The following is a 27,502-nucleotide window of genomic DNA, read 5'->3' on the forward strand; positions in this document are numbered from 1 at the left end:
ATATAAAAATATTTTTAATAGCTCTTTTTGCAGTGTCAAAGAATTAGATGTGATGGAAAACTACTGTGTTATAAGAAATGATGAAGGAGGATGGTTTCAGAGAAACCTGGGACGACGTCTATGAAAGGATGCATTGTGAAATGGGCAGAACCAAGAGAACAGTGTATACAACAATATAGTAAAGACAAACAATTTTGAAAGTCTTAGGAACTCTGATTAGCATAAAGATAATTCTAGCGGACTATTATTACCTCCTGATAGAAGAGTAAAAGTCATAGAGTACAGGATGAGAATTTTATTTTTGGACATGGTCAATTTGGAGTTTGTTTTGCTTGACTGTATATATTTGTAACAGGTTTTTTTTTTTTTCATTCTCAATTGTGAGGAAGGGGAGGGAGAGAAGGCAGATTTTTGCTGATTGAGAAAAATAAAATTTAACTTAAATAAGATAGGAGCCAGGTGTGCCAGTGAGCATCCATGGATCACTGAACCTTTAGTCAGGCAAGGGTGGATCCAGAGAGCTTTTACTTTGTTGACCCACCAGTAACAGAAATGGACGTATTGTCTGAAGAAGACATTCACGGCCAGAGCCAAAGAATTTATTCTCAGTATATGTTTGTGTGCAGAGGGGAGGAGGTGGCCATGGAATAACATATACCATTTAAACCAGGGACCCAGAGCAGTCTCAGGAAATTCTACATATGGAATCCAGACACTCATGTCCTATGTGCTGTTGAGAGGATTCTTGCTTAAATGTGGGTTGTGATAGGCCATCTCTGAGGTCTTTTCTGAGTCTGAGATTTTATGATTCTGTACCAAGGGATTAAAAAAAAAAAGAAAAGAAAACTGAGTTAAAAATAATTCAGATCTTCCTAAATATAAGTCCAGGACTCACTCTATCCACTATATACCACCTACCTTTAAAATTTCTAATTATGTTTAAAGCAAATTCAATGTCGTACTCATTTCTCGAAAAGAAATGAAGTAGGCTCTTGAATGAGACAGTGGGTAGAATCTTCTACTTGAATCTCAGCTCTGCTACTTGTCTTATGGCATCAGTCAACTCAATCAAACTTGCTTAACATTAACTCAGTTTTCTTTGACCAGGGATCATAGCATTTACATTGCCTATCTCGCAGAATCACAGTGTCAGAAGGCACCTAAGCAAACATTTCATCCAACTCATCCCTGAACTTAAGAGATGTCATAAGGAAAGCACTTTATAAACTGTAACCTGCCATAGAAACTATAATTTTAAGCTCTTTATGCACTAGGAACTACATATTTTTTTACTTATTGTATTTATAACACTATTCACAGCAGTAGGGTAAGCCACAGTATAGCAGAGCTGAAATAGATCTTTTAATAGAACTTAGCAGAATGTGAAATTTCAAAGCTGGAAGAAACTTAGGAACATAGGTAAAAAGGATTCAGCTAGAATAAATGGCAGAGCTGCAGGGGACTTTAGGATAGAATGTTAGTACATCAAATCTATAAGAAACCTTAGAGAAAAACACTAATGTTTCAAATGAGAAAACTAAAGCACAAAGAGGGGTAGTGATTTATGCAAATCACACAGGTAGTAAGAAGAGCTGGAACTAGAATCCAGATCTTTGGATTCTAATCCAGCACTCTGTCCACTTAATACAATGTTTGTTGTCTCTCTTGAAAAAATATTTCACTTCAGAAGTTCCTAGTTGCCACCCATTGTCTACTTATCATGGCACCTTTTTTAAATATTATTCCATTCTTTTTCTTTATTTTAATGTTCTGGTTTTGTTTCACTGTATTTTGGGGTTTTTCAAAAACTAGACTGTAAAATCATCTGGGGCAAGATGTATCTTTTTTTAGAGAGTAAAATGGAACAAAGAAACAAAACCATCTTGGTGTTTTAAAACTGTGATATGTGTACTTCAATGTAATTTGATTTTGTTTTAATTATTACATGATCACATTGAATGCATGTATATATAGGAATCGTAAGAAAAGGTATCTTTGTCATTTTAGCCACAGGCTGTGCTAGGAGCACCATTCTTTCCAAGACTGGTTTATTTCTCATGGCATTCCTCCACTGCCTTTTCTTTGAGTCTTACTTCCTTTTTCTTCCTGCCATTCTTAGCTTTCTGTTTTTCAGCCTGAGTTTATGGAAGGGTGTGTATTCAAAAGGGTTTCCTCCTGTTCCCAGTGCCCTGCTAATGCTGAGAAGTTACCCAGCAGGCCAATTCTCACAGCAAGGGATAAAAATAGTCCACAAGAAAAAAAGGTTACACAATGTGGGGTTGCAGGGGTTTGTACTAACCCAGCATCTTTCAAAGCCAGGATTAGGGGAAGAAAAAACATGGCCTAACATTATCATTTCCTTGGATTTTTCCCTGCACAAACTGTTTACCGGCAGCCTTAACAGATGTGAAGTACAGCACCAGGAAACAAGTGAGCCTCTCTGTTCTTTTGGTCACGCACACTAAAGAGACATCAGGAACAGGGCACAGTGAAAATAACTCACTAGGAATTATCTAAACAATATGAAAGGAGTATAGCCTTGTTGCTTCAATTGGTGATTTCGGTTGCCCTTCCTATGTGGACACTTAACAAGTTTAATCTTTAACTTCACTGATGGTTGAAATATTATTACTGATACTCTTAGACTATAAGTTCCGTGTGGGCAGGGCCTATGTAGAAAGAATATATTATAACTTGGAATGTTAGAGGTGAAAGGGACTTTGGAGAATCCCAGTATTTCCTAAATGGCATAACTGAAACCCAATTGAAAAGACAATACTTGACCCAAAGGAGATTACAGGCTTATTTATATTTCCCACATTTATACAACCTAGTTTTAAACAATCTTTTGTTAAGCACCTGTAGTATTCCAGGCCTTGTGCTAGACCCTACCAGAGGTAAAACTGACAAGGCACTCATGTCCCATCTGAGGAAATATGTGCACTAATAAGTAAATAATAAAAGTAATTGTCATTGAGGGAAGGAAGCAGTAGTGGCCAGTGGGGGCCAAGAGGGAAGGCAGTCAGGAAAGATGTAGAAAGTGGCACTTGAGCTGACCTTAAGAGGTGGGGGTGATGCAGAAGGTAAAAAGGAACAAAACTAGGGTGGTGGTTGTGTGAGGAGGGAGAAGGGAACAGATGGAAAGATACAGAAGTTGACTTGACTGAATTTGACAACTGACTGGGTATGTAGTGTGAGACAGAATGAAGACTTGAAGATGACTCTGAAGTTACAAATCCACCGTACCAGAAAGATGGTGGTACCCTTGACCTAGGAAAGTTATTCCAGCCAGACTGTACTACTTTGTTGTTTCCTGATCTTATTCTGCTCTTTCTCCCACTTTGTACATTTGCAAAAATCTCAGTGCTGGTTAAAAATCCTTTCCTTCCTTTGAAATTCAGCTTGAAGCGCTACTCTCCTATATAAAGATTTATGTGAACCTACATCACCAAGTGATCCCTCCTTCCTCGGTCTCTCATGCCTCCTTGTTTGGCTATGCCTTTGCACTTAGATAGAATGACTCTTGAAGTCAGAAATTGTCATTTTTTTGTCCTTATTTGCATAGTACCTAGCACTGTGCCTTGTGCATAGGAAGAGCTTAATAAATGTTCCTTCATTCAACAGCTCATAAGTTCAGGACTTAGAAACTCAAGGCAATACAGAGATAAATAAGATGCAATCCCTACCCTTAAAAAGAGAACAATATAATGGAGGTAGGACATAAATAAAATTCATTTCAGAATATGATGAATGACTACAAGGAGTATAAAGTGCTATTCAGCAGCATGCTGAATACATGAAGAATTACAGTAAGGAATTTGGGGGGCTCTTTTACTTCTTGGTCATATGGTAAATGAAAGAATCAAAGATGTTAAATTTCTTAGAGGAAGAGTAGCCTGTTAAGTATCATATTTTCTCTCATCTCTTTGTTCTTGTCTCATTTCCCTGTGTGTCAGTGAAAGTTAGTTAAAATTGATTTATTCTGTTTCTTTGCTTATGCCCTGGCTGAATAAAGTATGTCACCCATAATATTAATATTTTTTATGCTTTTTAAATAGCTAACAGTCTTAAATAAGTACACTTCTGAAGACCTTTTTCTTCCTTTTCTTTTAGGGCCATTTTGTATCATTGTGTTAAATTGGTATTATTCCCACTTTACAGATAAGGAGACTGAAACCATTATTGGTTAAATAACTTGTCCAAGATCATAAACTAGTAACTAAAAAAATCCAGAGCTCAAAGCCAGGTCTTTTGCCTCTAAGTCTAGTGTTTGTTTTGCTATATCATGCTCTTCTCTCTTCACCCTCCTGCTTCTAAAAATGTATAAATTACCACAGTGATACCAGGAGTCATATACAAAGAAAGCGTTTGTAAGATATTCAGAATAACCTTGAAAATAAACACAGAAAAATTACCACTTCTACAGATTTTTCTTAGCTTGCCTTCCCTTCACATTCACCATTTTAGATTATACTGAAAGGAAATCACATGAAATCCCATAGTGTTTTACACTAACCCACCTGTAAATTATTTCTGAGCCTACAAGAACATTCCTAGCAAAGCCAGTGGAAAGTGTCGCCCTACCTTAACCCTTTAAAGTTTACAAGTCATTTTCCTCGTAACAGTATGAGGCAAATATTCCTAGTGTTATCTGCATTTTATAGATGAATAAGTTAAGACTAATGTCAAGTCACTTCATGTTGGAACAGGATTTTGGGGTGCATTTTGAGTACAGGATGAAGTCATAAGGGAAGATAAATTTTGTGGTCTTTTCAGAGAGATTGCAAAGCAATGAAATGATAAAGTAAAACGCCACATTTCTGAGCTTCAGCAGGCACTTGACATGATTAGATACATACATACATATACATATATACATATACACATATATATATGTATACATACTGCATAAAGGAACAAATGTTAACGCTACCAAGATGCCCAATAAATCTTATGGAGGGATGGATACTGACATTTGTTACATTTCATTTAAAACTAGAGTGGGGATAGCTAACGCTCTCAGGAGTTTGACTCCTTTGGCCAAAACAGAAAAATTTCATCTTAATCTTTTCCCGTATCCTGTTTGGGCTGAGTCCCTCTGGCATTCAGCACTTCAGTTTCCACAGTGAGCAGATTGCTATCTGTGAGCAGATCTTCATTTTTTACCATGTTTGCCTTTAGGACACTCAAGAGTCAACCTTCCCATGTACAAGCCTTGGTATAATGGGCCTTGTGCCAGGGGGTCACTTAAATCACCATGGATCCAATTGCCCAGCCTCTCCACCCCCACTCCACTGATCTTGGCAACTGCAGGCAGTAAGGGAGAACAAACCTTTTCTGACATGAATATGCTGACTGTTCACCTCTTCCCTTGAGACATTAGGTTAGGTTAATTCCTATGGGAAATTTGTTTTGGAAAGCTCCTTTTCCCTCATGAAAACCAAAAGGTCATCAGTTCTTCTCTTTTTTAGAAACAGCACTTCCTTGCTGTGGGGATATGGGACATGGCACAGTATTGGGCAGCACAGGCGTTAATGCTATTTTCGTGAAAGGGTTGGTCTATCACAACTTCTGCTGATTCTAGAATTCTCAGACAGGACACTGGCCGTAAACCGTTTGTCAAAGTCCTTCACTTAAAGAACTCCAGTGCTTCATGCTGATGCAGATGAGACCTGGAACTCTATGCCAATAGAGTGTAAGCTCTAAGTACTCTTACTAAGATGGAAAGCCGTAAAGGCCCCAGTGATGGATAATCCAAGGACCAGCCTAGCTGCATTTGGGCATTCTCAAACCAAGAGGATCATAGGTTGATAAATTTTTCAGGAACTGCATCTCTCCATCTACCAAGTTGTAGAGGGATTGTGGTGGGAGTACACATACTGATGGAAAAACAGTTCAATGAAGCAACCTCAGAAAGGGCCCACAAATTAGCAATTTGCAAGCCATACCATTTGATTGCTTAATAATGAAAACTTTTTCTGTTTTGTATTTCCACAGGAATCTCCCCAGGACAGTGCTATCACTAGGGATATTAACCGTACATTCCCGGCTCATGACTACTTTAAGGACACAGGAGGAGATGGCCAAGATTCCTTATATAAAATATGCAAGGTAAACAGGTATTTTTGTTTGTTTGTTTTTCAATTTTTAGTGGGTTTAGGTACTTCCAAATTGGGACCTCAGTTTCATATTAAATTTTGAGAAATCACGGCTACAAATTGTGGTAGAGGATCTCAGTAATAGGGAGCCAACTCTTTGGAAATAGTTCTTTATTTTAATCATGAATCTTTAGGTAGCAATGGAAGTAAAGACAAGAGGAATACCTGTTTAAACTACTTTTAAAATACAAAACATTACGAGCAAATTGTCATTTTTTTTCCTCTGTGATCTAAATACCTTGTCTGACTAGAGCATTTCAGAATTCAAGTCGTTCCCTGTTCCATATCTACATTTAGAAATCTTCCTGAATTTCAAAAAATTTAAAGTAGAAAGAGATCTTAGGGATCATCAAGTCCAGTACGTCTTCAGATGAGGAAACTGAGGCTCAGCAAGGTAAAGTGACAAAATGAAGGTGTGGTTGCTGAGTGCCTCACATGGTACACTCTAGGGTAGCAGCTGCCAGGCTTCACTTCATTCCTGGCCTTCTTGACAGCCATCTTGCTGTTGCCCTCCCTCCTCACTAACAGTTCTGAAATCATAATCAAGTCCATACTGCCACTGTTACTAGAAAAGATATATCGGTCAGTGGTCAGTCTGTGGTTCCACCTGCCATCCATGTAATTTTCTAATCCAAAATGCCCTTCTCTGGCCACCACTCCTTATTCGTATTGTCTTCCCCTATTAGAATGTCAGCTTCTTTTTTTTTTTTTTTTTTTTTTTTTTGCTTAGGCAGTTGGGGTTAAGTGAGTTGCCCAGGGTCACACAGCTAGTAAGTGTCAAGTGTTTGGTCTGAGGCTGGATTTGGACTCAGGTCCTCCTGACTTCAGGGCCGGCACTCTATCCACTGCGCCACCTAGCTGCCCCAGAATGTCAGCTTCTTGAGAACAAGAACTGTCTTTGCTTTTGTATTTGTATCCCCTGAACTTAGCACAGTGCTAGCTAGCCCCTGGTAAACACTAAATAAATACTTTATTATTCATTCATTGCCCAAGGTAAGACAGCTACTAAATAGCATAGTGGATATTCAAAGCCCTCTCTCAATCAATATCCAGAGCTTTTTCCAGTAGATGATGAATTCTTAAGAAATCTTTTATATCTCAGAAGCTTCATTTTATTGACAGCTTATGAACTCCTTTGAAATGATTATTGTCTCTCTAGGTTTGTTAATTTAGCACCTTTACCCAAGATGTGGTAAATTAATCAAAAACAATTTATTAAGCTTTGCCAGGCTTTGTGCTAAGTGCTAGAGATACAAAGAAGAGTAAAAACAGCCCCTGCACTCAAATAACTTACAGTCTAATAGGGAAGACAAATAGATAGATATTTACAAAATGTAAATAAATAAGTACAAATGCAAATTACAAATAGCATTAAATGTTTATTTCTATAAAATGTCAAAAGCAGTGAAATGGGATAATAGTGTATTAAATTACAACAATTTTTAAAATAGTTTTGGGCACATTACCCCCTTTTGTTTACAATGAGTTTTATACTCTTTACTTTACATTTGAATCCATTTCCTGCACCATGTAAGGGTGGGAACAGAACACAGGTTTTCATCATTCTCACAACCAGAGAGAGTCGTGTTTTGATGCTTTTTTATTCTTTTCTTCATTTAGTTAGCAAGCCATTACTAGGCATTTTCTATGTGCTAGGCACTCTGGAGCAGCCAGGAAAAATAGGAATATTGCACTTTGGTTAGGGAAGCCAAGTGGTACAGTGGATAGATTGCCAAGCCTACAAATCCATATATACAAAACCTATATTTGCCTCAGTTTCTCTCATTTTGCTCATCTGTAAAATGAATGAAATAATAGCACCTACCTCCCAGGGTGGTTGTGAGGATCAAATGAAATAATAATTGTAAAGTGCTTTGCTCAGTGCCTGGCACGTAGGAAGCACTATATAAATGTTAGTTATTATTAGTAGTATTTATTATTATTATCCTCTCATTTTCATCTCACATTACTTAGATGCCTTCTGCCACCCTTTCCTCTTTTACCCCTGTTTCTCATGAAGAGTTAGCCCTTCTCCTTGCCAAGGCCAACCCCTCTCTATGTACCGTTAATGTCATTCTCTAGCACATTGTCCCCTTTATCATCCTCACTTTCCCACTTATCTTCACTCAGTCTCCCTGTCTGCTGATTGCTTCTCTGTTTACAAACATGCCCTTGTCTCTTCCTTCCCCCAAAACCCCACACTTGACCTATCCATCTCCATTAGCTATTATCATATATTTCTCCTCCTTTTTGTGGCTAAACTACTTTAGGAGGCCATCTACAAAAATACCTCCACTTTTTCTCTTCTCACTTTCCCCTTAATTCTCAACAGTCTGACTTCTGATCTCATCATTCAATTAAAATTGCTATTTCCAAAATTACTAATGCTCTGTTAAATGCTAAATCTAGTGACCTTATCTCAGTTTTCATTTTTTTTAATTTGTTTATTTTTAGTTTTCAACATTCACTTCCATAAGATTTTAAGCTCCAAATTTTCTCCCCTTTCCTCCCCTCCCCCTACCCCAAGACAGCATGCAATTTGATATAGGCTCTACATATACGTTCATATTAAACCTATCTTCACATTAGTCACATTCATCATCTCATGCCTGGACTATGCAATAGCCCGCTCTTGGTCTGCCTGTTACAAGTCTTTCCCTACTCCAGTCCATCCTCCGCTGAGCTGTCAGTTAGTAAAGAAGGATTAGAACCAATGGGAGGAACCAAGGAAAAGAACAAACAAAACAAAAAAGGCAAATAATAGGCTTCTATCAGCTTTCAGACTCTATAGTTCTTTTTCCGGATGTGGATATCATTTTCCATCATGAATCTTTTGGAGTTGTCTTAGATCCTTGTACATGTGGGTCCTTTTCCCTTTTTTATGGTCTCTTTGGGATACAGGCCTAGAAGTGGTATTGCTGGGTCAAAAGGTATGCACATTTTTATAGCCCTTTAGGCATAGTTCCAAATTGGTCTCCAGAATGGTTGGATCAGTTCACAACTCTACCAACAATGCATTAGTGTTCCAATATTCCCACATCTTCTCCAACATTTATCATTTTCCTGTTTTGTCATGTTAGCCAGTCTGATAGGTGTGATGTGGTACCTCTGAGTTGTTTTGATTTGCATTTCTCTAATCAATAGTGATTTAGAGCATTTTTTCATATGACTGTAGATAGCTTTAATTTCTTCTTCTGAAAACTGCCTGTTCATATCCTTTGACCATTTATCAATTGGGGAATGACTTGTATTCTTATAAAGTTGACTCAGTTCTCTATATATTTTAGAAATGAGACCTTTATCAGAGACATTGGTTGTAAAAATTCTTTCCCAGATTTCTGCTTCCCTTCTAATCTTGATTGCATTGGCTTTCTTTGTGCAAAAACTTTCAATTTAATGTAATCAAAATTATCCATTTTGCATTTCATAATGTCCTCTATTTCTTGTTTGGTCATAAATTCTTCTATTCTCTGTAGGTCTGACAGGTAAATTGTTCCTTGCTGTCTCATTTTGCTTATAGTATCTCAGTTCCCATTCTTTTTGACCTTTCTGCAGCCTTTAACACTGTCAGTCAACCTCTTGTAATATTTTCTTCTCTCTAGATTTTGTGACACTATCCTCTCCTAGTTCTCTTTCTTCCTCCTTGACCACTCTTTCTCAGTCTCCTTTGCTGGTTCTTGATCTAATTCACACCCACTAACCATCGGTGTTAGGGCAAACTAAGTGACACAGTGGATAGACCACTGGGCTTGGAATCAGGAAGACATCCTCCTGAGTTCATATCTGGCCTTAGACATTTACTAGCTGTGTCACCCCAGGCAAGTTACTTAACCCAGTTTGCCTCAATTTCCTCATCTGTAAAATGAGCTGGAGAAGGAAATGGTAAACCACTCCACTATCTTTGCCAAGAAAACCCCAAATGGGGCCATGAAGAGTCAGACACAACTGAAAACAACTGAACAACAACAAACCATGGGTGTCCCTCTGAGCTTTATCCTGGACCCTTTTCTCTTCTCCTCTTCTGTTTCACTCTCTGACCTTATCAGTTCACATGGATTCAATTATCATCTTTCTGCTAATGATTCTCATATCTACTTATCTAGCCCTAACTTCTCCTGATCTTCAATCTTGTGTAACTTGTTTGTCTATTGGACATCTCAAATCAGATGTTCTATAGACATCTTAAACTCGACATGATTAAAACTGACCTCATCTTTCCTCCTAAATCTTCCCCTCTTCCTTATTTCCCTATTACTCTTAAGGGTACCACTATCGCCCCAAGCACCAAGGCTCACAATCGAGGTGTACCTACTTGTTGTCCTCACCTTCTCACTCTCTCATCCCTCCCCCCATATTCAGTCTGTTGCCAAATCATGTCAATCTTGCCCTTGTAACCTCTCTCCTCCTCTGACATTGCCACCACCTTGATACAGGCCTTCATCACCTCATGCTTGGACTCTGTGATAGCCTGCTCTTGGTCTGCCTGCTGCAAGTCTTTCCCTACTCCAGTCCATCCTCCACTGAGCTGTCAAAACATGATCTTCCTGAAGCATAGGTCATCCTAAAGGCATGTCATTCCTCTACTTAATAAACTCCAGTGGTTCCTTGTCACCTACAGGATCAAATGTAAAATCTTCTACACAGCTGTTCCTAACCTGCCCACCCCCATGTACTTTGCAGTTATCAGTGACACTGGTCTCTTGTTCTTCAAACAAAACATTCCTGTCTCCTGACTCCAGGCATTTTCTCTGGCTGTCCCTCCTGTCTGAAATGTTCTCCCTCCTCATCTAGCTCTTGGCTTCTTTCAAATCTCAGCTAAAATTTCACCTTCTACAGGATGCCTTTCCTGATCCCCCTTAATTCTAGTGCGTTCTCTCTGTTGCTTATTTCATATTTATCTTGCATATATGCCTTGTTTGTACGTAGTTTGTATGCTTTGTCTTGTCCATTACTCTGAATTCCTTGAGAGCAAAGACTGTTTTTTACCATTCTTTGTAAACTTCAACACTTAGCACGGTGCCTGGCACACAGTATGCAGTTAATAAATGCTTATTTACTGACTGACTGATAAGCACACAGATGTCCATGCAAAGTACGGTGGGAAAGGTGAAAAGGGAGAGATACTTTCTAGTCAAGGAAGACTTCATGGAGAAGATGACTTCTAGTGTGAACTTTGAAGGAAGAGAATGGATTTCCACAAATAGCAAAAAAATTTATCAAGGTTCTCTTAAATGTTGAATTGTATGATACAAATTGTTTTGTTACAGGTGATCAAACTAGAGTTTTTTTTACTTTTAATCTCTTCATCAGATGCTTAAGATTGTCATTTCTATCATATTCTTCTTTTCTAATCAGCCAGTCTTCTCTTTCCTCTATCTTATACTGTTACAGTTATCAATTCTCTGGCCACTTTTCCAGAAAAAGGATTATTAAGAATTCACCAAACAAGAAACAAAAACATTAGAGTGTCACATTAATCTATACTGTCATTTGTTAGCATACAGACACAATTTCTCCTGTTGTACCTCATCAGATTGATCAGTAAGGCTACTGATATGGGGAAAAAATACTGGATTTAGAGTGAAACACTCAGTGTCTAATCTCTCCTGTTGCATTGTAAGTACCTTGAAGCCAAGGATTGTTGCCATTTTTCACGTTTGAATACTCAGCATCTAGCACATAACAAGTGGCTTCATACGTGGTAAACGGAAACAAATTCAATTCACTCCACATTTATTAAGCACCCACTGTGTGTCAGTCACAGAGTGCTAGCTAGGAATACAGAGACAAAAATGAAACAGGCCCTATGTACAGGGAGTTCACGTTTTACAGGGGAAATACATTATGGACACAAGTAAATAAATGTGGAGTAAAATTTGAGTCTTTTCACGGAGGAAAGAGTGCCAACACTGGGTGATCAGGAAAAACCTCAGGTAGGAGTTGGCAGCTGAGTGCGAGAAAAGTGCTTCTAAACCACAAAGCACCAAATCAGGAGGCAGATATTTGATTTTTGAGCAATTCAGTACTAGTATTTAATACATAACTCCTAAATTTATGTAACCAGATTGTGAAAATTTTGGTCCCAACCTCTGGAAGTACAATTATGATGTAATAGAAAAAAGCTTGTATGCAATTTAATCACATGTTAAACTTTCAAACCCAATTGAGTTTTTCTTAAAACTAATATTATTTTATTTATTTATTTATTTTTGGTAAGACAGTTGGGGTTAAGTGACTTGCCTGGGGTCACACAGCTAGTGTCAATTGTATGAGGTCAGATTTGAACTCAGGTCCTCCTGACTCCAGGGCCGGTGCTCTATCTACTGTGCCACCTAGCTGCCCCTAAAACTAATTTTTTATTAGCACTCTCATCAAACAATGAATCTTATTCTGGGAGTTCTAAAACATATTCAGACATATTCATCCCAGATTGCTTTATTGGAATTGGAAGGATCCTGGTAAGCGTAAGTGGAAAAATAAGAAGGAAGGGATCCAGGGGAGCTTCCCTAGAAATGAATTTATGCTTCTCAGCAACACAAGAATCTAAGATATTTCCAAAAGTCTCATGAAGGAAAATGCCATTCATATCCAGAAAAAGAAGTCTGAATGCAGATCAAAGCATACTATTTGTTCTTTTTTTTCTTCTGTTTTGTTGTGTTTCTTCTTTCTTGTGGTTCCTCCTATTGGTTCTAATTTTCTTTAAAATATGACTAAGGTGGAAATATGTTTCATAGGAATGTATATGTAATGAGCCTGTATCAGATTACACACCATCTTGGGGAGGAAGGCAGGGAGGGAGAGCTTTAAATTTAAAATTCAAAAGCTTATGGAAGCAAATGTTGAAAACTACAAATAAATTAATTTTAAAAAAGAAATAGATTTATTAAACAGGGAAAAAAACATCTCAAATCTATATGAAATCCCTTTTTACAAGAGCTGACATGAAAACTCAAAAAAAAATTTTTTTATGGAGCCCTGAAAAGGCCCAAAAAGCCAAAAACTAAATCCTGAGAAATGCTGGGTGTCTATATACTTTAGAAGAGAAGGATCTGAGAAGATGGGTAAGGAAAGAATAACAGCCAGTCAAACCTATAAAAATGATATTTTCAGAAAAATCACTCTCATCAAAAAAACCCTATAAATATGATATTTTCAGAAAAATCACTCTCATCAAAAAATGTATTACTGTGGGAGTTGGATATGACTGTGCCCCTCCTGCCCCTCATAGTAAGAAAACTAAATCAGCTTTACTGAGCTTCTCTATCTCTGGTGTGGTGTTTGATGCTCATCAGCTCTCAGTGAGCAGGGCAGGAATAGGTCAAGGATCCATGTTAGATCATTATAATTAGCTCTCTGAGGAGGGTAATGAATCCTTTCCTCTGACTGGACTGAATTTCCTCATCTGTAAAAATGTTGTTGGATTGGATGATGTCTCGGGGCCCTCCCAGCTCCTACTGACAGGCTAAGAGAAGGCTGAGCTGGGCAGGATGACGCTTTGTGTCCTTCCCCTGCTTCCCACTCTCTGAGCCAGCTACATTGCTCACAGGCAGGTCCAATTGCTTTCCTTGATATGTGAGTGATTTGGCATATTAAAATCTGTGTTCTTTTTCCAGGCCTATTCTGTATATGATGAAGAGATCGGCTACTGTCAGGGCCAGTCGTTCCTTGCTGCTGTGTTACTTCTGCACGTAGGTGACCAGTGTTTCTCTCTTCCAACACGCAGCCCATTCACTCACAAACATTAAGTACTGATTATTTGATAACTTGCGTTAGGTCCAGGAGGAGATGCAAAGATAACTAAGCCTCCTGACCTCATGGAGCTTACAGTCTAACAGAAAGGAGAAAATAGATGCAGTGAGGTGGCTCAGTGGATAGCGCACCAAACCTGGAATCAGGAAACTCTGAGTTCAGAGCCAGCCTCAGACGCTTACTAGCAGTGTGACCCTAGGCAAGTCACTTTACTGTTCTTGATCTCCATTTCTTCTTCTATAAAGTGGAAATAATAATAGCACCTACCTCCTAGGATTATTGTCAAGACCAAATATGACATGGATTGTAAAGCACTTAGCACAATGCCTGGTACACAGTAAGCACTGTATAAATATTAGCTATTATTATGCCCCAATGCACAAAAACTAACCATTAGCTGTAATGCAAAATATGGTATCATAAAAGCATAAGAAAGGTATAGAATACCTTGCGAAGATAAATCATTTCTGACTGGCAAAACAAGGAAAGACTTCCTGCAAGAAGCAACATTTGATCTGGGACTTGGAAGATGAGTAGGATTTCAAAAGGCATAGATTTGGGAGCGTTGGGAAGTATGTTTTAGACGTGTAATGGTATGACTAAGAACGTAGGAAAGGGCTTGATGTATACATGGTACAAAAAGCAGTCCCGTTTAACTAGGTTATAACCTTCATGGTGGGGAGTGGTGCTAGATGAAGCTGAAAAAGTAGAGAGGTGTCAGATTTGATAGGGCCTTGAATGCCAGGTTGAATTTACCAAACACAGTGTACCTATATAAACTTAGTCTGGTTTTTGTACTTCTGTGTGTTTTTTTTTTCTTGAATTTGGCAGAAGTAAACAGTATCTGTTTCACACCACTGTCAATAAAGTTTTCCATAAAATTTACTTACATAATCACTTCCATGTCGATAAGGCAGCCAGGAAATCTGTTTGAACTTTGTCCTTATGACTGATAGCCTCTGACAGACTTTAAAAAGGAAAGAATAGTTACAGGCACAGGAAATTCCAGGGATGTAAAATTTAGAACTAGAAGGTACCTTAGAGCTCAAAGAATCCAATCTCTTCTTTTTACAAAAGAGGTAACTGAGGCTGAAAGAGAGAGAGTGACTTGTCCAAGGACATACACAGCTAGGAAGTAGCAAGAGCCAGGATTCAAATTCAGCTCATCTGACTCCCAGTCTTCTTTTTCCTGCTCTTCTCACCTTTACAGTTGTCATCAGATTTCAGGGTTTTCACAAGGTTATCTTGATTGATTTGTTCTTAGCATTGGGCCTCATAATTTTTTTTTCTAAAATAAGAGATGCAGTAATCATGGTCCCTTTATGAAACAGGTGGATAGTTAGGTCCCTAACCATAATTTATGGGTTTTGATTATTGAAATCTCTGGGAGGATGCTGGTGCTTGCCACATTGGCTATGTGGATGATGTCAGCTCTCTTGCAGTGTCATCACTTAAATTAATGCCAAGTCTTACTCCTGAGTTTATTGAGTTTATTGAGGTAGAGTATATCACATTCCTCTGCCTTTGGAATTCTAACCCTTCCTTTAAAATGCTACTCCCATCCTGCCTCGCCAGAACTCTTCCCTAATCCTCTACATTAACCTTCCCTCTTCACCTCAGACAGCACTTCATCCTATTCCTCTGTAATAAAAGCACCTGCTGTGTCCTCATTTGATTCTCACTATGCACTTAGTGTGTGATGTTGTGTGTTTCATGATGGCACCCTGAGGTTAGGAAGTTTGTCTTATCTAAGCTTTGGACCTCTTCTCACTCACACCAAGAACAGTGCATGCAGTAGAGATATTTAATAAGTGTTTGTGGAATGGTCAGTCATTCACATAGAAATGTCATACTAGGTCAGGCCTCTCTCTCCAACCCTAAGGAGCAGAGTACTATAGAAAGAAAGAGCTCTAGGTTTAAAGTCTAGAGATCTGGGTTCAAGTTTCTCCTTTCCCACTTACTAGCCATGTGAAAATGTCCAAGTCTTTTCTACTCTAATCCTTAGTTTTCTTATCTGCTGAAAGGAGAGGATACATTTCCCTAGTCTATCTCCCAGGATCGTTTGGGGTTTTTTTATGTGGTTTAAAATATGAAGAACATGCAAGTGTGAACCATTGTTATTAATATCATTAGACTTTGTATAACAGTGTGGGCCCTTTACAGAGAGAGGATAGATGGGCTCTCTCAATATAGCCCTCCACACAATAACCCAATAGAAGTCTTTTAGCTGTTACTTTACCTAACACTTCTTGAATATATTTCCAATGATTTCCTTACTCATCTTCTGCTACCTTCCTCACTTTTTTGAGAGATTGATACTGTAATAATACGGAGTCCTAAATGTAAAATTTCCAGTGCTTTAAAACGGCAACAACAACCAGAAGCAACAACTATTTTGCCAGGTTCACAAGCAAGTACTTTTCCATCACATTCTGGAGTATGTACATAAATGTTGCCATTTATAAACAAAACTCAAGTAAGATTTTTGTAGTAGTTTAATTACAATATAATTGTCATTCATTAGTAAGGCATACAATCTCCAGCTAGTTATGTCTTTTCTGGTTAGTTGAGAGAAAAGTTAACATTTTTAACATTAAGGAAACTAGAGTGGATTAGATGCTTGATGTGATAAGGGACAGCTCAGCATAAAAAGAAAAATACTAGATCAAGAATCAAGAGACTGAGGTTCTAGTTCCAACTTTGCTATTGTTTTGTTCTATTAAGTTCTATTTTTTTGTTTCTAGTGAGGCAATCAGGGTTAAGTAACTTGCCCAGGATCACACAGCTAATAAGTGTCAAGTGTCTGAGACCAGATTTGAACTCAGGGCCTCTTGACTCCAGGGCTGGTGCTCTATCTACTATGCCACCTAGCTGCCTCTATTTAGTTCTTTAAATCCCTATAGAATATGCCTTAAGCAAGTCATTTCTGTTTTCTGGACCTCAATTCCCCCTCCATAAAATGAAAGATGTGAAGTTAAATCATCTCTAGGGTCACTTGGAAATTATAAAGTCCCTTTCTGCCCTGGCATTCTTTTGAGTTGATTAGTTTTAAAATGACAAATTCTATTCTCCGTGTCTTATCCTCATTCCAACAAATGAACAGAAAAACAAATAGAATTGACAACATAGTGCTAGCTCTTCACAGCATTGGGGTTTAATGTTGCCTCTTTGGCTCAAGGAGATGATGACTGAGTTTAAAGAAGAGACACTTGTTTTCTCTTGTCAGATCTGACACAAGATAGGAAATAAAAATGCAGATCTCTGTTGTTGTCTGCCCCTCTTCTTCCTGCTATCCAGATGAGGACAGGGAGGCATGAGCTTAATATATTGAAAAGAAAAACTGCTGTAAAATCTGTTTTCTTGTTTGTTTTGTCTTTTCTTTCATAGATGCCCGAGGAACAGGCTTTCAGTGTTCTGGTCAAAATCATGTTTGACTATGGGCTCAGGGAACTTTTCAAGCAAAACTTTGAAGATTTGCACTGCAAGTTTTACCAGTTGGAACGTCTCATGCAGGTATAGGGTCAAACTGTATTTAAGACATTATAAAGCCACTGTCCTTTTCCTTAGGCAGACCACATCTGCAGTATAATCCTCAGTTTGGAAGGGATAATATTAACAGCCCAGCACAAATTTAGGGAAGAGCAACCAAGATTTGAAAGGGACTGGAGCCTGTGCCGTACAGGTGGCAGGCAGTCCTGTGAAAGAGAGAACGAACAGAAAAACTGCTTGAGCTCAGAGAACAGAAGTAGGAACAATAGTTGGAAGTTACTGAAGGGGGCAATATAAGGCTCAATATAAGAAAAACTTCCAGATAACTAGAGATATCAAACAGTGAAATGAGTTGCGTTTATTTTTTAGTGAGTGCCCCATCCCTGAATGTTTTCTGTCAGAGGACAATCACTTTTTTATGAGAGAGGTTTGGAGTTGGACTAAATGACCTCTAGGGTCCCTTCCAACTCTTAAGTTTCTATAATTTGGGTAGGAGAAGAGCTGTGAGAGGATTTTACTTTTGTCATGCATTTCCACATGAAGTTAATTTTTCTTTTAATAGCTTTTTTGCATGTTAATAGTACAAAGGTTAATAAGGTATGACCCTGATGTGTGTGAACTGTCTCTATTTTCATAAATATCTCAAAGGTCAAATGATGTTCAGGGGACTTTATTACAATGAAATCAGTCAAGAAATATTGTTCACAGAGATGTTTGTTTTTTTCTGTTTGTGGTTCTTATACTGCAAATAAAGCTAGCTTTTCTAACCTGGTAGAGAAATATATTCTAACCTGGTAGAGAAAATGAATTTCTCAAATATTTGTCACTATTTGGGAGGGGCCTTTTCTTTGTGTTCAGAGCAAGCTCATAAATTGAATAGGAAGAGAATTGGCTTTGCTCCAATTGAATTCCAGATGCTATATTTTCTTCTCAGTGACTGTACTTGCTGCTTTGAAGGGGAAAAAAAAGAGACAGACAGAGAACTCTCATAAGTATGTGACTTTATTGTCTTCTTCCTAGCAGATTTAAAAGTGTTCAGAGTGTGAATCAACCGCTACATTCATCCAAAAAACTAATTAGTTTGCCATTTCAGGAATACATTCCCGACCTTTACAGCCACTTCCTGGATATAAGCCTTGAAGCACATATGTATGCTTCCCAGTGGTTTCTTACTCTCTTCACTGCGAAATTCCCTCTCTACATGGTCTTCCATATAATTGACCTGCTGTTGTGTGAGGTATGTATCAGTGACCACACAACTTTGCCTTTGTTTTACAGTCTTCTTCCCACCATTTCAAAGATAAATGGTTATCTTCTTGCTGTTATTCAGAGCTGGTAAATTGAGGTATAGCATATAGTTCCCCTGTGGCAAATATCCCCATTTTACAAATAACCTTAAGAAAATTATTTCTACGAACTCCAATATGCTTATCTGTAAAGTGGAGAGATTGGCCTAGCTGATCCTTTCCAATTCAGATATTCTGTAATTGTGTGACTTGTCCAAGATCTCCAAGTTAGTATGTGCAGAACTAACATTTTAAGCCAAAGCTAAGTCTGCTGGTCCTCCCTCTCCACCTTCCTGCCAGGGCCACATACAGTGCACTCTCCTAGGTCCCATGGTGAGAGAGGCTGTGGGGCAGACAGAGATGCATAAAACGTGCTTGGAATAAGCCAAGTAAGGGAGATGAGAAATTTATAAGATCATAGGAATTAGAGGGAAAGAGATCATATGTATCATTTTGTCCAATTTTACAGATGATCAAACTGAGGCTCAGGGAAGGGAATTCAGTGAGTTAATAGTCACCAGGCATCTAATTACTTACCATGCACCAGGCCCTGTGCTAAGTGTTGGAGATGCAATGAAAGGCAAAAACAATCTGCTTCAAGGAGCTTACACAGCCCTTTGACTCCAAATCCTGTTAAGCACTGGGGATATAAAGAAAGGCAAAACCAAAATGTACTCTGAGGGAGCTCACAGTCTAATTCAGGAGACTACATGTAAATGATTATGTACAAAAAACATACAGGATAAATTGGAGATAATCAGTGAGGGAAGTCACTAGCTTCCCCAGGGTGATCAGGAAAAGCCACAGGAGATGAATTTTAAGTGGCACTTGAAGGAAGACAAGGAAGCTAAGAGGTAGAGAAAAGGAAGAAGAGTGTTGCAGATGTAAGGACTAGCTGGTGAAAAGGTATGAACTTGGGACATAGTAGTACAGGGAACAGAAAGAATGTCACTGGATCATAGAGTATGTAGAAGTGAGTAAAGCATGAAGATGGGAAGGGGCATGGTTGTGAAGAGCTTTAAAAGCTAAACAGGATTTTATATTTGATCCTAGAGGTAATAGGGAGCCAGTCAATAAACATTTATTAAGCACCTACTGTATGTGCCAGGCACTGTGCCTGGTAATGAGTGTACAAAGCAAAAGACAGCTCATGCCTTCAAGGATCTCGTGATCTAATGGGGGAACACAGCACCTAAAAAGTGGGGGGAAGGAGAATACCCGGTACGGGGACATAGTGAAGATCTGCAGCCGTGGAGAATGTTGAGCTGTCTGCATTGGGCCACCTCCTTAAATGGAGGATCTGGGAGGATCTCCACTATCTACCCTCCACTCTTCCAGTCAGAGAGAGGGAGGGTTCTCAGGGTCAGGGAGTAATGAGAAGGAGGGAGTTTCAGAATAACAAAGGAGTTATTAGAGACTTTGGTGAAAACCAGGCACATCAGCTGGGTGGAAGATAAGGGACCCACTGGCATTTATTGAGTAGGTGAGTCACATGAGCTAAGCTTTAGGAAGATCATTTTGATAGGTAAGCAGAGCATGGACTAGACAGAGAGAGACTAGAGATTGGAGGCAGGGAGACCAACCAACAGGCTCTTGCAGTATGCATGTGTGAGGTGACAAAGGCCTTCACCAGACTGGTGGCTGTGTCAGAGGTGAGAAGGGGTTGTATTCAAGAGAGGTTTCGAAGGACTTGACAACAGATTTTATATATGGAGTAAGTGTGAGTCAAGAGTTGTTGAGAATGACACCTAGGTTACAAGCATGGATAAAAGTGAAATTAAGAAGGGAGGGTTTGGAGTTAGTTCTCTTTTGGACATTTTGAGTTTAAGATCCAATTTGAGATGTCCAAAGGCAAAAAGATGATATAAGATTGGAGATGAGAGAGTTTAGGACTGAATAAGTAAATCTGAGAAACACTGACTTAGAGATTATAATTTAATCCATGGGAGATAATGAGATCACGAGATGAAATAGTATAGAGGGAAAAGAGAAGAAAAGGCCATTGGATTTGGCCATTAAGGGATCATTGGTAACTTTGGAAAGAGCGGTTTTAGTTGAATGATGAGGCTGGAAGCCTGACTGTTGAGGATTTAGAATCAAGTGGGCAAGGGAAAGGACAAGGCAGGAGAGGAGGCACCTGTTATAGATAACTTTTTCGAAGAGTTTGACCATGAAAAGGAGGAGAGATATAGGACAGTGATTAGCAGTGAGATGCTGACTATTGTCAAAGTGAGGGGTTTTTAAGGATGGTGGAGATATAAGTGTGTTTGTAGGCAGGGAAGCAGCCTAATAAGTGTGTTTTAGGAAAACAGCCAGTAGAGAGGGTGAGATTGAGGTTTTGTGATAGAGGAAGCAATCTACTGGAGACGACAGAATGGAATAAGTGTAGAGGGGCTTGCCATGGCAAGGAGAAGAGCCGTCTCCTCATATGACACAGATGTAGGAGAAGATAGTAAGGGAAAATATCTGAGTAAATGTGGGGTGTGGAGGCGAAAAGAGGGAGCTCTAGGCTAATGGTGTCAGTTTTGCCTGAGATCACATAGAAAAAGCCAAAATTCAAATGCAGACTCCCAAGTTTAGTGCTTCTTTCCACTACAGTACACTGGCTGCTACTTTGTACTCTGCTAAATCCCAGAAGAAGACAAAAAATAAGACTTATTTCTTATCATGAAGGAATTTACAATCCAGTGTCTGGAGGGGTGGAAATTGAGGTGTTCATAAATAAATGAAATGTAAATTAGAATATGTAAATGTAGAAGAGGATTGTAAAGTCTTATGAGTTCACATAAGGGAGAAGTCCTTTCTAGATTGGGGGGCGGTAAGTAAAAGTTTCATAGAGGAGTCTTGAAGGATAGGTAGGATATCAGCAAACAAAGTGAAGAGAATGGCAAGAAGTATTCCTGGTATGGAGAACAATGCAAGCAAAGGCGAAGGAATTTCCTAGTCTCTCTTATTCAGTGATCCACACAAATTTGTCAGTTTCCCATCTCACTCAGAGAGGGAGGAGTGGGAAAAGCCATTCAGATGGACAGAAAGGTGGAGGGGTAGGTCTAGGCAAAAAGAGGAAGGTTTGTACACATGTAGGCCTTAAACAAAGTGGTTTCTTAACCACCACATGGATCTGATTGAAAGGCAATGTCGTATCCTGAAATGACCAGTGAAACTATAATGAAAAGATTTGAATTTCAATCTTAGCTCTAACAATACCTTTGTGCTTCTTGGATGAATCACTTTCCCCCTCTTGATCTCAGTTTCCTCATCTTTAAAATATACAGATCATTTCTAAGTTCCCTTACTCCTACAAAAGTCTGTGAATTGCTTTCCTTTTTTGATGGTCTGTTTGCTACTCTGTAACATCAGGATCATATTCACTTAAAAGAACTTTTGGGAGGAAAAGGTTTTATAAAAACTGGCAAAGATCATGGAAATGTCAGCTATCTGTTTTGGTTTTTACTTTTCTGATTTTTTTAATATCTTATTTTCACATCATGGTCATGTCCAGGTAATGCATCCTCCCTTATGACAAAATGCCAAATGACATCAACCATCCTAGTAAATTCTGGCTCTTACCTTAGGAGCCAAAAACTTGTTTCATGTTTCCTGAGAGAAGATGGGATGCTAAAGACTACTTCCAACTGAGCCTTTTATTCTGCTTGGCCCCACAGGACAGAACAAGGCACAGTGGGTCAAAGTTATGGAGAGGCAGTTGAGTGTACTTTCCCTTTCAATTAGAGCTATCCACAGATCCAGTGAGTTACCAGAAGGTAGTAGTGTTTCCAGTCTTGAAGGTCTTTTAACAGAGGGTAGCTGGCCACTTGTCAGAGATGTTGTAAAGGGGTTTCCTCTTCAGGTGTGGATTAGTTGCTAGAAAACCCCAGAGAGCTCTTCCAGCTCAGAGGTTCTATGATTTCAGTTCATGAGGATAAAAAAGGGTACATAGGCTATTTGGACAGAGGTACCCCAAGTGTGACACACACTGCCAACAAAGCATTGAAGTCTTTGCGATATACTGGTAAGTTTTAACATACTTCACTACATAACAAATAGAGTGTAAAATTTTTATTTTGAATCACGTGGTTGCATTTAAGAAATTAGCCTTAGGGAATCATATGAGAATGGTACAAGAAGCATCCTTTCTCAGGAAAACATGAGATGACAACAGTTCAAATGGATTGTCAGCGCAGAGCATTGGCCCTACCCTTTTCCCAAGATTCTGTTCTCTGGTTTAATTAATGGTTCCTAGGATTTAGAGATGGAAAGGATGTTGGAAATCACTTTTTCAAACATCAAAATAAGTTTTTATGAAGCAAATATAATAATCAGACTCAAGTACTAAAATTGTTCGTTTTGTCCTTCTTCTTTAGGGAATAAGTGTTATTTTTAACGTTGCCCTCGGTTTATTAAAGGTAAGCCTTTCTGTCAAACTTTTATTTCATCCTCGTTCTGTAAACTGTATAGCAATTAGTCTTATCTTAAAGTAAACTTAAACAGCCACCTCCTACATTATGTCAGTGCTTCCACATGTTGGTGTTGCAGTGCCCTAAACTGAAAGAAGAGGTTCTGAGAAAGACTTTTTTGAAAAACATTTATTACGTGTATACTAAGTGCCGTTGTACTTGGTACTAGAAAAATACGAGATTTATCTCAGAAGTCTTAGAGTCTAGTACAGAGATATGACATATACACAGGTAACTATGATATATATTCAGTGTATTAGACAGGTATAAAACCAAGTGCATTTTGATGAGGGGAAACACAGAAGAAGGGTGGCATCAGGAGCCAAGAGGCTTCATGGGAGAAGTAGCATTTGAGTTAAGCTTTGAGGGATGGGTAGGGATTCGATAGCCAAAGAGAAAGGAGGACATTCCAGGCTTAGGGATTGCTCAAGCAAAGACATGAAGAGGGGAAAGCACTAGTTATAGTCACTGTCTTTAGCTTTATTCAAATGCTGCTTGTGTATTTTCACAGCAAATGTTTCTGTGTTTGTATTTGTTTTCTTGCCTTCTTTTTGAAGACTTCCAAGGATGATCTGCTGCTGACAGACTTTGAAGGGGCTTTGAAGTTCTTTCGGGTTCAGCTTCCTAAGCGATATCGCTCTGAAGAAAATGCAAAAAAGCTAATGGAATTAGCTTGCAATATGAAGGTAGAAAGTAATTTATATATTTTAAGTTTTCCTTTCCCTTTCCTCTGCTAGGTTTCACCTAAATGTAGAAGTCTGTGAAACTTCCAAGATAGCACATTGTTACTGAATGTATAATAATGGGATCATAGGATTTAGAGTTGGAAGGAATCCCTAGAGTTTGTCTTATTCAACGCCCTCATTTTTTTACAGATGAGAAAACTGAAGCCCAGAGTTTCTGACTTACCCAAGGTCATATAAGTAGCAAAACCAAGAAGTCCTATATTCATCTCTTACATTTGTGTAACACTTTAATGTTTTTCAAATTGCTTTCACATTCTTACTTAGTTTTCACAACATTTCTGTGCAAACAATTGCTATACTCATTTTGCAAATATGACATAGGAGGGTTCCATATCCAGTCTTCCTCAAACATTTATTGAGCACCTATTCTGGGCCGCACTGTGCTAACTATTGGGGAGGGATCAGTGGAAAATGAAAATGTTCCCTAACCTCGAGGCACTTAAAATCTAGTAAGGGAAGAATAAGATAAGTATGTCAGTAATGTAATACAGGTTGTTTATGAGAGTTCATAGCCAGGAGAAGATCAAGCAGCATGGCTTAAAATGCCCTCCTTTTCTACCTCTCTGAAGAGAAATCAGTGTAAGTGCACACATTAGCCCCTTTTGAATTCCCATTAATTTGAAACCCTTTGATAGTCTTAGTTTCCAAGAAGAATCCAAATGGAAGATGTCCCACCTCACTGTTGTTGGATTTGGATTTAATCCGTGATAGGCAAGCTTGACTCAGGTGTATGGGTTAGACCTGGGTTAGGGCAAGTAAGTAGTTGAAGGCATATGACTTAGAGGTACTTCTTGCTTTGAAAGAGTTATTGTACGAATGAGGAAAATGTCAGGTGAACTGTGTTTCAGTTTGCAGCTTTCATTGAGACAGCATCAAATGTTAGGATTCTCTGTGAAACTGATTTCTATCATGAAAATTTAACAAATTTGATTCAGTGAATATTTATTCAACACCTCCTACTTGTGAAGCAATATCCTACACACTAGGGATACATAGACCAAAAAAAAGAGGAAACATTCCCTACCCTCGAAGAGTTAGAGGATACACCATGAGTATCAGGATGGTGTCAGGAAAATGGAGGAGGAAAAGAGGGGGAAAAGGGTCATGGAGGAAGGCAGCATCTGAACTGAGTCTTAAAGGTGAGGATGAAGTGCGTGCTAAAGGTGGGGAACAGCTCACACAGATACACAGAGAAAGGAGAGGTCCTGTTGAGTTTGGAGAACAACTAGTCCATGTTGTCTGGAATGTAGATTTCCTAATGGGGAGTTGTGTGCAGTAAGGATGAAAAGGTATATGGGAGCCAGATTGCAAGAACATGAAATGCCAGATTGAGGGTTTTACATTTTATCCTTTAAACAGTCAGAGCCATCGAAGCTTTTTGACCATGGGAGTGACTTGTATAGAGGATGCTTTGGAGAAGGGAGAAACTGGAGGCAGGGAAACCAGTTGGGAGGCTATCACAGTAGTGCGGTGTGGTGCTAATGAGGGCCTTGACTAAGGTGGTAGCCATGTGGAGAGACAGAAAAGAAAGGATGTGAGAGGTATCAGGAAAAACTCGTTGACATTTTCTACTTACTGGATATGGTGAGGGATGAGAGAGGAAGAGGAGTTAAGGATGAGTCTGGGATCATTAACCTGAGTGACTGGGAAGATGGGCATACTGTCAGCAGAAGGAAGTTGGAAGGAGGGACAGGCTAAAGGAGAAGATGAGCTCCATTCTAGCCCTGTTGAATCTGAGATCCTGGTTCAACACCCAGAGATGACCAACAGGCATCTTGTAATGCAGTTGCAGTCTAGGAGAAGCTGAAGCTGGATCTCTGCGTATATTTAGAGAAAGAAGTGGACCCTGGGCAGAGCTCTGTGAGACAGGACACCCTCGCTGAGGGGAGAGGGGGCTAAGAACAGTTGGTCAGACAGATGGGAAGAAAGCAGCATCACGGAAATCAGGTCAACCAGGAGACTGATGAGTGAGGTTTCGTGTGAAAAGATCAGATCTTCAGATTTTTAGAGACAGGATATGGAGTGGTGGATTAAACACTAATCTTGGTCAGAAAGCTTTCTTTCTGCTACTATCACTCACTGGTTATATGACTGTAGACAAGTCATTTTCCCTGATAAGAACCCTTTAAAATAGAGACATCTTACTTTTACCACCTTGCTCACAGTGCTGTTGTGAAAGCAATGCAGTGTAAACCATTCTTAATTGTTAATTGTTGGAATAGGACATCTTTATTAGCTACATTTAATACAAAAAAATTTTAGGATAATGTAGGCAATCATTTGGCCATTTGTTAGATTGACTTCCCACACCTCATGCCCCACAGGTCATTGTCCTTCGATAGAAAAATATGACTTAAGGAATCATTCCTATTCTGTATAGATTATTCTCAAGTGACTGGAATTGCATTGGCAGACTTTTTATAAAGTGCTAGTTGTTATCATCATAATTATTATTATGTAATAATAGCTTAAATTTATATAGTGCTTTATGGTTACAAAGCCCTTTAAATGAATTTTCTTATGCGATTCTTACAACAGATGTGTGCATTAGGCACAGTTCTACAGGTAACAGTATCCCTCAGTTCATAGATGAGAAAATTGAGGTTCAGCAAAATGAAATGGCTAGCTCAAAACCACACAGCTAGTGATTGATAGACCTCAGACAGGTCTTTCTTTCCCCTATACTATTCCATATTGCCTCTCAGAAGAAAACTGCAACATTTCCAGGGTACTTGGGGAGGGAGAGAATGAAAGTTGTAACTTCACATCTTTATTTTACCACTAAAATGTCTGTAGTAAAAATGTCTGATAATTTTTTGCCATCTGACTCCCAAAACCCTGAAGCAGTAAGTTGTTCCCCATGTTACAGATGAGAAAGCCAAGGTCCGGAAAGGTTAGACCTAAGTCTTACACAAAATCACATAGGTGAAAACCAATTAAACTGATCCCAAATCCCTTACTCCAATTCAGTACTCTTTACATGGTGCTTTACTTACCTGTGGAAGAATAAATATTGTGTTTAATTTCAAAGAATAGTATATTTAGAGGTTACTCAGTAACCACTTATTTTATCTCTTGAATAAATTCCAAATTCTTCACCTAACATTTTTTAAATCCTAAAGTGCTAAGTGCATGCTATTATTATTTAAAGGATAAGGAGGAGTCTAATTGCTTCCAAGACGAAGGGAAGAGTTAGCCTGGTTTAATGGAAATAGCTGGACTTGGAGTCAGAATATTAAAACCCCAGCTCTGCTACTTTACTATCAAGGTCAGCTTGGAGAAGCATTCCACCCCTTATGTTGTGGATCACTTCTGTGATCCCTCCAAACTCTAAATCTATAATCCTGTGAACAGCATAAGAAGAAACAAGAAGACTAGAAACTAAGGAGCACATTTGAAGTACAGCAAGTCGTCTGATTTGACTGGAACCCAGGGTAAATGAAGAGAAGGAATTTGAGGGGGAAAAAAGTTGAAAAATTAGGTTGGGGGCAAATCGTGGAAGACTTTGAATGTTAGGTGAAGTGTTTATACTTTATTCAGTAGTTAATGGAGAATTAAAGTTTTCTTAGTAACTGTTTGCCATATTTGGTCTCACAGCTCAGGTTAGAACAAAGACC

General features: G+C 38.8%; 1 protein-coding gene across 4 annotated transcripts in view; it reads left to right on the forward strand.

Annotated features, from left to right (window-relative positions):
* Positions 1–27,502, forward strand: part of LOC114047178 (rab GTPase-activating protein 1) — a 218,109-nt gene that overhangs the window by 164,632 nt on the left and 25,975 nt on the right. For 2 of the 4 annotated variants that reach the window (XM_027867975.1, XM_027867976.1), the window contains exons 14-19: positions 5,998–6,111; positions 13,772–13,846; positions 17,295–17,420; positions 18,490–18,633; positions 23,047–23,088; positions 23,697–23,825. In XM_027867975.1, the coding sequence (XP_027723776.1) occupies positions 5,998–6,111; positions 13,772–13,846; positions 17,295–17,420; positions 18,490–18,633; positions 23,047–23,088; positions 23,697–23,825 (630 nt within the window). Of the gene's footprint in view, positions 1–5,617; positions 5,696–5,997; positions 6,112–13,771; positions 13,847–17,294; positions 17,421–18,489; positions 18,634–23,046; positions 23,089–23,696; positions 23,826–27,502 lie in introns of those variants that run through there. The other 2 variants (XM_027867978.1, XM_027867977.1) reach the window with 2 other exon arrangements.

The sequence above is a fragment of the Vombatus ursinus genome, unplaced genomic scaffold (genome assembly GCF_900497805.2).
Source record: "Vombatus ursinus unplaced genomic scaffold, bare-nosed wombat genome assembly UNPS02014786.1, whole genome shotgun sequence".
NCBI lineage: Eukaryota > Metazoa > Chordata > Mammalia > Diprotodontia > Vombatidae > Vombatus > Vombatus ursinus.